The 12,648-nt window shown below is 36.1% G+C and overlaps 1 protein-coding gene across 10 annotated transcripts in view; it reads right to left on the bottom strand.

Annotated features, from left to right (window-relative positions):
- NEO1 (neogenin 1) overlaps positions 1-12,648 on the bottom strand; it is a 249,702-nt gene that overhangs the window by 108,625 nt on the left and 128,429 nt on the right. For all 10 annotated transcript variants that reach the window (XM_032244757.1, XM_032244754.1, XM_032244762.1 and 7 more), the window contains exons 6-7: positions 5,454-5,608; positions 3,610-3,730 (exon numbers count right to left, since the gene is read on the bottom strand). In XM_032244757.1, coding sequence (XP_032100648.1) covers positions 3,610-3,730; positions 5,454-5,608 — 276 coding nt within the window. The remainder of the gene's footprint in view (positions 1-3,609; positions 3,731-5,453; positions 5,609-12,648) is intronic.

The raw sequence follows: 12,648 nt of genomic DNA, 5'->3' as shown, positions 1-12,648 counted from the left end.
CCTCATGGCTTGGTGCTGTCCTTGAGATAGTGAGTTCTCACAAGATCTGGTTGTTTAAAACTGTGTAGCACCCCCCACCTCACTCTCTTGATTCTGGTCCTGCCATGTGAAATGCCTGCTTCCTGCTTGCCTTGCACCATGATTGGAAGCCTCCTGAGGGCTCCCCAGAAGCCAAGCAGATGCCAGCACAGCCTACAGAACTGTGAACCAATTAAACCTCTTCCTGTACAGCCTGCAGAATTGTGAACCAATTAAATATCTTTTCTTTATAAATTACCCAGCCTCGGGTATTTCTTTATAGCAATGCAAGAACAGACTAACACAATCTCTTTAGTAGGATGCTTTTTGACCAATTTCTTTAGTATAAGTAGTTATCATCTCACAATGGCCTCTTCTAACAATATTCCTTCAACCAGCTTGCACTCTGTCTTCCTCTCATTAAACTTGATTTCATCATCACACTCATTACGCATGACATTGTTTTTGATTATTTATAATCATGCAATCTGATCCTATTCTGCAGTTAAAGGCTACCTTACTACAGAAACAGGTCTTCTACTCTATTTCCATACTGATCCAGATTTTCCTTTGAATTAACATCTAGAAATCTTATAATTCAAGGCCTATTACAAAGGGGACATCTTACACGAAAAAATTCCCTGATCCCACAGACAGAATTCCTCTCTTCTGAACTGTATGCTGCTTTATTTGTGATATAAAAATAACACTAATCTGGACTGCTATTCAAGTTTAATACATCTCTTACATCACTTATTATATTGTAAACTCCAAAAAAGCAGAGATCAGATCTAATAAATTGCTGTATTCCTTCTTTTAGCTTTCCCATATAAATATTTATCTTGCAAATTAAAAGAAAACAGCAAAACACAAAAAAAAAACAGAATTAATAACATGACACTTGCTCTCCTCATAATCTATGCATCTTTAATGCATGCCTAATAATGTCACTAAAAAATTTCATCAGCTCCTAAAACACTATTCTCAAAAAGAAAGAAGCAAACACACTATGACTATAATGTTTATACTATCCAAATAGTTTCAGAGGAAAGCCCAATTAAGATTAGTTTAGGGACATCCTAGCATACTTAGCCATTTCTACTGTGACAGTTAGATTTGTAACAGTAATCTCAAACACAAATATACTGAAGTGTCTTTGCTTAGTTCCACGTAAATAAATATACCCCAAATAGCCATGAGGTTTACTAAGAAAAGTCACTGCCACAAGTAAAAAGAAATAAGCCTATCTACCTCACTAATTCTGCTAATGCCTTATTTGGTCATTGTGCTCAGGCATTTCACCAAGATGGAAAAATGGCACACTTCTCCTAAAATCATTTTCAATAAACAGGGAAGGGTACGATCACTGACAAACATAAGAAGAAAAAAAAGCAGTTCTAATATTTTATACTTTCCTGTAACAGTACTCTCAAATATATTTTTCAAAAAATAGCAAATAAAAATCCTACATATATGTCATGTTAGTGAAAAGCCACAGTAGGTGCCATCTTTGCCAATTAGCTTCCCAGGCCAAACTACCATCATCAGAGAAATCTTCCTGGAGCCACACCAGCACCTGATTTTATTTGACTTGGATACAAAATCCGATGTCTAAAGTGGCATCTTTTTCATGTATTCTTGAGAAATGCTCAAAATGAAAAATGATTTAGTTGCTAAAACAAATAAATAATGCACCTAACAGGTACCCTTATCAATTTAATACAGAACTGTTATCCAATAATTCAACTTTTAGCAATTTAGTATAAGGAAATAATCACAAAAAAAGTTCAATACATCATTGTTTATAATTAAAAAAAAAAAAAAAACAGGTGCCAATCTAAATGTTAACCAATATAAAATCAGTTATGTAAAACAAAGTATATATAAAGTTGAATATATACTATTCAACAATAGACAATATTGATGCCAATCAACTGCTGACACAAAAAGATGTACACAGCATGCTGTTGCAAGAAACAGGAAATTATAAAACCATACACAGTATCCCCAGGTGGCAGGATTTGGAATGTGTGCCAGTTATCAATTTATTGCCTCTCAGCTCCAAATTCACATTTCATTGCCTATGCTGCAAAAAACAGAGCCACTTCTTTATATACTTTTCCTTTGCCAGCTGGGACACGTATTAAACTTTATCAATAGAAGGCAATGGAGATACAGTACAGAAAAAAGGAGTTTCCTTCCTGGTTCTAGTGTACTACCATGGCAGGCTCCTATAGCTAGCAGCTTCCTCTAACACCTGACCCACTGGGTAGTTTTGTAGCAGATTGCCTCTGGTGAGACACTTCACTGTGAGCAGTTTTCCCTAACTCTCAAGAAAAGCGATTTTGAGCAAGTTTAGACAGCAAAGCACCACATCAACTTCTCTGCCATCCAGTAAATCATGGTTATACCATCTCCAACAGGGTCTGGATCTCAGCCTTAAAAAGAGGGGCCTCTTCCTGAGGGCTCTATCTCAGACCTAGGGGCTGTAGTTGCTCCTGATAGTTGCCATGTTTATATTGTCTAGCATTCTCTTTACTTCTTACTAGTCAAACCTTTGCTACTCTAATCCCAATATCAATGCTAATTCCTTATATTAAACCTCTGCTCAAATTACAGTGTGGGTTTCCTAACTTGAGACATAGGATGGATTTTTTTCTTTATACTTTCATTGTTATATGATTTTTTTTTTTTTTTTGAGACGGAGTCTCACTCTGTTGCCCACTTGGAACACACTGGCGGGATCTCAGCTTATTGCAACCTCCACCTCCCAGGTTCAAGAGATTCTCCTGCCTCAGCCTCCCAAGTAGCTAGGACTACAGGCACGCGCCACCACGCCCAGCTAAGTTTTGTATTTTTAGTAGAGACAGGGTTTCACCATGTTGGCCAGGCTGGTCTCAATCTCTTGACCTCATGATCCGCCCACATCGGCCTCCTGTTATCTGAATTTTTAAATAATAAACTTGGTTTTTTTTGGTGGTGATCAGAAAAGGTAATTTAATTGTATTCTGGAAAAACTAAAAATTTCAATGCAAACCATTAAGCTTTTCTAAGAAATGTGGATTTGATAAACTAGTGCCTATAATTTTAACTTCTGTTTGATATAGTAGTCAGGGTTTCATGAACGTTGATTATTTTGTGCCAAGAGCCCAGAACTGTTACTTATATGTAAGCAGAAAACAATGAGCTCTGCTTCCAAAGTTATTTAGTTTTCTCAGTGTTTGAATGTTATTTTCTGCAAGTGTGTTAATAAAAGTGTAAAGAATTGGGGAAAAAAAGTTTTTTTATATAGGGCAGAAATATATTTGTGAGATTAAGATGACTAATTCTAAAAAAACCCTTAATATATTAAGACTCTATAATATTTAGTTTTTCTTTCCTTAGTAAAAATTGCTTTTCAACATTATCCAAAATTGTGTTTCTAGGTAATTCTATGTAATAGAAATGATTTAGACTGCTATTCTTTTTCTCTTAGTTATGCCACATGTTGGCCTTTACTAACGGGTTGTCAATCATGAGGTATTTGGACTGACGGGTGCTCGTTCATCAAGCACATGGCCTCTGGCATCTGACTATTTCAGCCCCTCTTACCATGTTCAAGGATTATCAGTTGGGCTCCAGCTTGTGCATTTCCAACATCATTTTCAGCAATGCACTGATAGAACCCTTCATCTGATTTCACCAGACCCAAAACTTGAAGATTATGTTCCTTCTGAAGAAGAAAGACATAAATAAAATTTCATGATTTAACTGATAAATACTGGATCAAAATCTCAAAAACATGCTCTTTTTAGGGAGGAAAAAAACAAGTAAAGTTTTAATGATTCAATTATTAAAGATTAGCCACCTAAGTACCTATTAACTCAATTTCATACTAAAGCATTGGCAAGGTACCAATTTAACCGAATAGAAAAGTACATACTGTCATTCACAATGAAGAACTTAATGCATAGGAAGTCATACTCTCACTATTTGCACATTTATACCTTTGCTTGGAAAAACATCTGGCACACAATACCATCTGATCATAGTTAAAGTCCAATTTGTGAATTCAAGGTATTACTTGTCTTAAGATTATCTGTAATATCAATAGTTCTAATAGACTAGACTACAATAAATTAAATGAAGCCATGTGAGCTTTCTATAAACGAAAAAGTACTACATGAATGTCAGCTATTATTATTGGGCCAGGAGCAGCGGCTCACATCTGTAATCCCAGCACTTTGGGAGGCAGAGGCAGGAAGATTACTTGAGCCCAGAAGTTCAAGACCAGACTGAGCAACACAGTGAGACCCCATCTCTATAAAAAATACAAATTTAGCTGGTCATAGTAGTGCATGCCTGTAGTTCCAGCTACTCAGGTTGGCAGGAGGATCACTTAAGCCCAGGAGTTTGAGGCTGCAGTGAGCTATGATCACACCACTGTACTCCAGCCAGAGTGAGACCCTGTCTTAAAATAAATAAATAAATAAAAATAACTATTGTTATTGGTATATTGTTTTAAAATTTTTTAGTTTCCAAATATTGATTTTAAAAGGGTATTTTAACTATAACAGATTGCTTTATAATGTTAAATACTTATGAATTACTTTTTGTAACAAGAGATCAAGCATTCCAAAAATAGAAAATAGATTTCTAAGAATGAATTATTTGTAATGAATCACTTGTAATTTGTAATGAGATATTGTCTTTAACAACTATAGTTATCATTTTTATGAATGTCATGTATAGATCTCAAGGTACGTCATTAATCTTTAAGACTAAAGCTGGATAGTTCTATTACTAAAATGTTAGATAATGATGATAATATTAGTATATAATAAATACGAGGCATTTACTATATATAACATATAGTAAAAAGCAATTATGGCTGAGTATTCTTAAATATATTTGACACTTTTTAAATGAATTTTTAAAAAAGAATCTTTATAACTATTGCTATAATTTTCTGACACTGGGTCATCCTTATTTTGAAGGGTCTGGGCAGCATCAGTATATGATTTCTGGTTAAGTTTTGTATAGTCAGTTGCATTCTTACATATTATCTTTTCCAAAAGGATCATTTCTGCTCCTTGAACAGAGAGCTGTGAAGACAACTGGGGACACACAGACACACATACATGTGTGTGCTAATCATCAGCCAGAAAATGGTGACAGCTATGATTAAGAGAGCCAGTGTATTCAAGTAAGAGTCTAGACTCTAGGCTTAGGTAAGCCACTGACTTGCTATGTGATCTTACATAAGCTACCAAAATATTTCTGGGCTCAGCTTTTTCTGGGCATCAGCCAATGAAGATATTATAATCTATGTGAATTTTTCTATGTCATTTGCAGTACATAAGCTAGTATATATAAGATAACTGATCTCTTGGTGACTACATTTAAAAACATCTCAAGGTTACAGAAATAAACATACTTCTTTGAAAAATACTTACTACAATCTTAAAGTAATCACTTGGGATAACCATATCCCCATTTTTGACCCACTTCACAGTTGGAGCTGGTTTTCCAGTCACTTCACATTCAAATATGATATCCATAGATTCGTGAGCATATATATTAGTAGGTTGCTTCAGGAATTCAGGTTGAGCTTTAAAATAAACAGGAAATTAAGACATTAATTAAAACAAAAATAGGTAGCTATTCATATTTCAACCAATTTTTTAAATCATAAAATCCACAGGATTTTTACTCATTATTTGAAGCTTTCACATATTTGTGCAAAAGCATAAAACAAATATATAATAAAAATACATGCTAGGAATAGAATAGCTTTAAAAATGATTTGCTGGTACAACTGTTTTAAAGATAATTTCTGAGTTTCCTTATTTGGAACTATTTATTAAGTTGACTATATATTGGAGAAATTAATGTCTAAAATTAAATATTAAAGACTACTTCCCTAAGATTTATACAATTTTCTAAGAGGTATAATTAAAATTCAAAGAGTTGATAAGACTTTCCTTTTCAATCAGCTTGATGAGTAAGAACAAAAAGTAAACAAATGTCACATTAGAGTCCTTCAACAGCTCACTCATGCAACGCACTCCTACCACGAACATCCCTCATGATATGCAACGGTTTTACAGGGTAATGGGGAAAGGATAAGATTATCTGAAAAAGTCTGAATATTCCAGCAGCTCCCTTTTCACATGCCCCTGTAAATTGCTGACGTACAAATAATAGATCATAATATTTTTAATTAGAAGGGCTGAAGAAGATCATCTAGTCCAGCATCCTACCTAATGATGTAATTTCCTATATGACATCCTTGACAAAGGGTCTTAATAAACCATGTTTGAAAAGTGTGAATGACAAGAACTCCCTACATCAAAAGCCGCAAGCTCCTCTACTGAAGGCTAGTTCTATGAAATAACAACAACAATGGCAATGACAGCAGCTTTATTTACAGTTGACCTAAAATCTGCCCAGCCTGCTGCGATTCTGATTGAAATTGTGTTGAATTTGTGGCAACCTGACATCTTAAAAATATTGTCTTCTTTTCTTTTCCCTGAACACATGTTTATCTCTCCATTTAAGTCTAATTTCTTTCATAAATGTTTTACAGATTTCAGTAAGCAAATCTCATTCATACTTTGTTAGATAAATATCTAGGTATTTCAAATATTTTTGACGCTATTCTAAGTGGTGCTTTAAATTTAATTTCCAGTTGTTGTCTTCTAGTACGTAGGAATGAAAATGATGTATGTGTATTAACCTTTTATCCTGTGGCCATCCTAAATGTTCTCATTAGTTGTATCAGCTTCTGTAAATACAGTTTTGGGATTATCTACATAGACAAATCATGCTTGTCTATGAGTAGAGATAGTTTTATTTAATGCTTTCCAATCTCCCTTTCCTTTTTTAAAAAAGGAATTTTTTTGGCCTATTGGACTGTCTAGAGCAGGCCCTAGAAAGAAATCCAAACTAGCTATATAACTTAGGTAAAGAAAGAACAACAGCACAGAGAGGAGGTAGAACCCCAGGCAAGCATAACCTCCCCCAAGGAAGGAACGAATGTATAATCTTAAGAAACAACATACATTCACAGTGATGGAAGATCCAGAAAACATAAATTGGTACAACATGAAATCAGGGAAATCTATTAATAGCGAATTTGACTATCCTCCTATCCAATGACAAGCCATTTATATTTATTCTTTTGTAAATTATCTATATAAATATGCTGCCATTTTTCCAATTAGAGTGTTCACAATTTTCTTATCTATATATAAGAGCTTTTTGCATAATGAGAGTTATTATTTCAAGGCTCTCAGCTCCAAATCTGTCCTTCTTTTCAGTAGTGGATATGGACCTTTGTCAGCTGGTGCTTTGTTAACAGCACAGGGGAAACCGTACATCAAAGCAGAGTGATGGGCTTAATTTTCAGGTTGGAGGATGCTCTTCTTTTTGCCCCTATGGTGAGGCTGATTGTGAGAGACCCAGTAATGATCACCCTCCTGTAAGTTTCTCTAACTTATTCCAGCATGTGGCTTTCTGTGCACCAGCTCTGATACACTGCATCCCATTGGATAGAGTCCTCCACACCAGCTCCAACTCATGTCATACCAGTGGGCAATTTTCTGCTTAACATCTGTCCAGCCCACAGCACCCCAGCAGGTGCTTTCTGCACACAAACTCTGTGGCCTCCCAGCAGGGGATTTCCTGTGCCCCAACTTTGGCCCATAGCTATGTTCTTTGACAGCAGCTACACTTTCTCCACTAAGGTCCAAACAAGAGCCTTCCTGATTTCTGGATTCTCTCCCTCAGCTCAAGAGGTAGTCATAGCTAATCCCTATATTTACTATTTTTGTATTCTTTAGTCCTTTTTGCCCCTTTTAGTAAGTAGATTTTAATAGTTAACAATTCTTTTTTTTTTTTTTTTGCAGTGGAGTCTCACTCTATTGCCCAGGCTAGAGTGCAATGGTGCGATCTCGGCCCACTGCAATCTCCGTCTCCCAGGTTCAAGCGATTCTCGTGTCTCAGTCTCCCAAGTAGCTGGGATTACAGGCGTCCACAACCATGCCTGGCTAATTTTTGTATTTTTAGTAGAGATGGGGTTTCACCGTGTTGGCCAGGCTAGTCTCAAATTCCCGACCTCAGGTGATCCACCCGCCTCGGCCTCCCAAAGTGCTGGGATTACAGGTGTGAGCCACCGCAACCAGCCATTAATAATTCTTTATATTAAATTTTCTCTGCTCAAATGCCTAGTGTAGTTTCTTGGCTCCTAACTGAGCCCTAACTAACACAGTAAGCTATGAACCCCTTGTCTTCATGCTGCCAATATTTGTTTCCTCTTTTGTCTTGAACTTACGACATCTATTGTAACAAAGTTTTATGTTTTCACACAGTAAACTTGCAAGTCCTCTCCATTTTATCATCTGTATTTCACTAGTTTTACTCCAAAAGCTTTCCATTCTTCAGTAGTATAACAACATTCACTTATATTTTCTTCTAATATTTCTATGAAACAATCTAAACTTACTAAGTATCCAGCTTTACATTTTTCTAAGTGGCAGAATCAGTCATCCCAAAAAGAATGACTGATTTGAAATATTTAATACTAAAATCTATGTATTCTTGGGGGTTTATTTCAGGACACCAATTGGTTTCATCCATCTGTCTATTCCTGGGCCAGAATCATAAAATTATTATAACTATGCAATATGTTATAGTATATGGTGGAACAAATATTCTTCATTTCCTCAAAATTTTTCTAACATGTTTGTTTAGTGTTCTACCCCCCAGATAAATTTAGACTCGTCTTATGTTAAGTTTGTCTGTTCCTTCTCAAAGCAAACAGACAAACAAGAACTTAGAGTTTTCATATGAGCTGCAATCAATTTAGATGCAGGAAAACTGAACATGCTTGCAATTGTGAGTCTTTCTATTTAGAACAAGGTCACTTAAGCTTACAATAAAACTTATGGGGGGCTACTAATGTGGACTGAGCTGCTACTCTAAAGATCAAACTAAACACAGTGAACCAAAATGAAGTCACTCGTGCTGAAGTTCCATATCACCAAACTGAACCTAAGTTATTTATCTTTCCTTCTGAGAAATTAGGAGAGAGTATGTGTAAAATCCCCAAATGAGACAGTTTTAGCCAACATAAGAAAGTCCTCTCTGCTCTGACCCTTACAATGAAAGTAATATGAAGCAACTGATGTTAGCCAATCTACTTTCAGCATGTGATTTCTTTGTTCAGCTCAAGCTACCCTGCAAAAACTAACTGTTCTACCTGCCCAGTGTAGTGCTTATCTAGTTCTTTAGATGAAGTAGTACTTATCTAGTTCTAGTTATCTAGTTCTTATCTAGTTCTAGATGTAGTGCTTATGTAGTTCTTTAGATGAGATGCTGCCTGACTCATAATTACAATTAAAAGCCATTATATCATTTAACTAAATTTGTAAAAATTTTGTCTTTTGAGTCTTAGATATTCTTTGATAATGATTTATTGTAAAGCAGTTGTAAAAGCTAGGAGTCAAGAGACATAAAGTTGAGTTCTGGTTCTACCACTGGACATTTTGCTAAATACAGGTATCAAACCCTTAGGTTACTAAATAAGGAATTCAACTAGACTATTCCTAAGTACACTAAGATCTTTAGCGAATGATTTATAACTTTAATATATATCTTTGATGTGTGACAACATATCAAAGCTAACATTCATAAGTGCTTTCCACTTATAACCATTTAGTTCCCATACGATTCTGTTACATTATTTCCATCTTATAGACAAGGACACTAATACACAGAGAAGCTAAGTAACTCCATAGCATAAGGCTTAGTCAGTGACAGATCTGACTTTTGAATCTAAGCAGTCTGAATTCAAAATCTGTATTCTTTTAAAAAACTTTTATTTAAGAGAACAGAATAAATCCCATGTACCCATTATGTTGATTCAATAATTGTCAAGTCATGATCAATACTGATTCATCTATGCCTTAATCCATTCCATTCCCAACTTCTATCGTATGCACAATTATTTTGAAAAAAAAACTCCAGGTATTACATTATTTTATATATAAATATTTGAAATATTTATATATATTTATATATATATATATCTCTATAAGCCAAGAACTCTCATTTCTAAACATAACCATTATACCAACATTAGGCTGGTATCTAAAATAATTTCTTGGTGGAATGTGGTGGCTCATGTCTATAATCCTGGCACTTTGGGAGGCCAGGGCAGGCGAATAGCCTGAGGTTGGGAGTTCAAGACCAGCCTGGCCAACTTGGCTAAACCCTGTTTCTATTAAAAATACAAAAATTAGCCAGGTGTGGTGGCGTATGCCTGTAATCCCAACTACTAGGGAGGCTGAGGCAGGAGAACTGCTTGAACCTGAGAGGTGGGGGTTGCAGTGAGCTGGTTTTGCACCACTGCACTCCAGCCTGGTTGACAGAGCAACATTCAAAATAATCTCTTAATATCACCTATCACCCAGTCAGTATTCACATTTCACTACTTGGCCAATGTTCTCACTCCATCACCCAAACTGGAGTGCAGTGGCGTGATCATGGCTCACTACAGCCTCAACCTCCCAGACTCAAGTGATCCTCCTGCCTCAGCCTATCAAGTGGCTGATACTACAGGAATGCACCACCATACCCAGCTAATTTTTTGATTTTTTGTACAGAGAAGTTCTGACTATGTTGCCCAGGCTAATCTCAAACTCCTGAGCTCAAGCAATCCTCTTGCCTCAGCCTCTCAAAGTGCTAGGTTTATAGGCATGAGTCACTGCGCCTGGCCTATATGTTCTTAAAAATGATCTACTTTATTCAAATTGGGCAAACAAGGTGCATTCACTGGTGCTGTTTCTTAAGATTTTTTTTTTCATCTACAGATTCCTCTTTATCTTTTGTTTGAAATGTGTTTAAGAAACTGTCATTTGTAACATAAGGTTTCCCTGCTATCTGTCTTTAGCTGACAGTGCCACAGTGGTATTTAACATGTTCCTTCTGAAAGCTCACAGTTAAATGTAGAAACTTGATTGGAGTCAGGCTAATTTTTTTTTCCCCTGAGACTACTTCAAAGGCAGTTCCACGTGCATCCATCTGGAGGTTCATCATGTGTGTCTATCTCTCTTTTGGTGATGTCGAGGAAGGAAACCCCTTCCTCCTGAGCTTCTAAGGCCATTTCCCCTTTAGACTTCTACAGTGCATCTCAAAAGGAGAAGTTAAAAGTCAGCCAGAGGAGGAACCAGTTGGTGCTTCTGGTCAGGTCTAAAGGATTAAACCCCCTACTGCTAACCACAACCCTATCTATAGATCTCTCCGACATGGTATGGAGGAACTTTCCCTGGAAGGCACTGTTCTTGCTCAACTGCTCAGACTCCCACCTAGTCACGTCCCCCACGCTCTCGACCCTCTCACATGTGCACCTCTCAGACTGTAAGCCTTTAAAAGAGGACAGGATTTTCTAGTCAGGGAGCTCGGTTGTTGAGGCATCTATGCTGCAGCAGCTCCTGGCCGAATACAATTACCACTTCCTTCTCTGTTCAGTGTTGGAAAGGTTTGTTTGCGGCCCTCCTGTTTCAATGTTACAGACTTCGGTTATCACTACTTATTAGGAGTTATAAAATATTAATACTCTCATTCTATCACTCATTCTATGAAGAGAAACATGCCTTACATTACTTAATATCGTATTCTCTCAGTTATTAGAATAACTCCACAATTATTTGGTTATCCTAAAGTACAGTTCTTTGAAAAAGGACAGAAGAAATGCTTGATTTTTTTCCCTTCACATATGTCTTCAAAACAGTGAGCTGGTTTTCTAATAACTCCCACAAAGGTGATTATTGAGGATTTTTCTTTAAGTATTAAGTGCCCTTAGTTTAAGATATTTGTTTTGTTTCAATTCACTGAAGGTGTTACTCTTCTTTTATTTCTTAAACTATCCCATAATTGACGAATGGAGGAAGCCAAACACACTGAAAGCTGGGTCCTTTCTGACATGATTTCAGTTTATGGTCACTGCTCTTATGCCCTTTTTGTGGACAAAGTCAGCAATTATGTATTTTTTAAATATAAACTTCATCATGATTTCCTACTGATATTTCCAAGTAAGTCCAAGACTATAGGTTTTAGTTGTATCTTAATTTTACATCTGTATCTTTCTCTCATGCCAAAAATCTCTGTTCTCAATGACACTAACATAATTACTCACTTGCTTTACCCTACACCCATAGTCTCAGAATAAATATTTGTACCAACAATATGATAACAGAAAACGACTGAAGATTTTTTGCAGTTATTTCTGTCCTTAGAGTAAATCCCACTAGGTACATTATGGTCCAATTACAATTTTAAATTCATATGGAATTGTAACTTTTACTTAGAATTGTAACTTTCTGTGTGGCTGTATCACCAACTGGATATACCTTTAGAGCCACTTGATTCATTTTACTTTCCATTTTCAGGAACTACTTTGTAAAATTTTACACCCACAAAGACAAGATATATTCAAACAAATCCACCTTCTAACCCTGTTTCTCTCATCCCGTATCCTCCTTTACCCTATTGGTAACCATTTAAAAATTTTTAAGGTTTATTATTCCATTATGAAAATTATAAGCACACACTCACACCCACACCCACAATTTGTCCTTGCTCCTCTTG

This window comes from Sapajus apella, unplaced genomic scaffold (genome assembly GCF_009761245.1).
Source record: "Sapajus apella isolate SASKATOON/1434 unplaced genomic scaffold, GSC_monkey_1.0 scaffold55, whole genome shotgun sequence".
Classification (NCBI taxonomy): Eukaryota; Metazoa; Chordata; class Mammalia; order Primates; family Cebidae; genus Sapajus; species Sapajus apella.
This window is presented reverse-complemented; position numbering and strand designations above follow the sequence as displayed.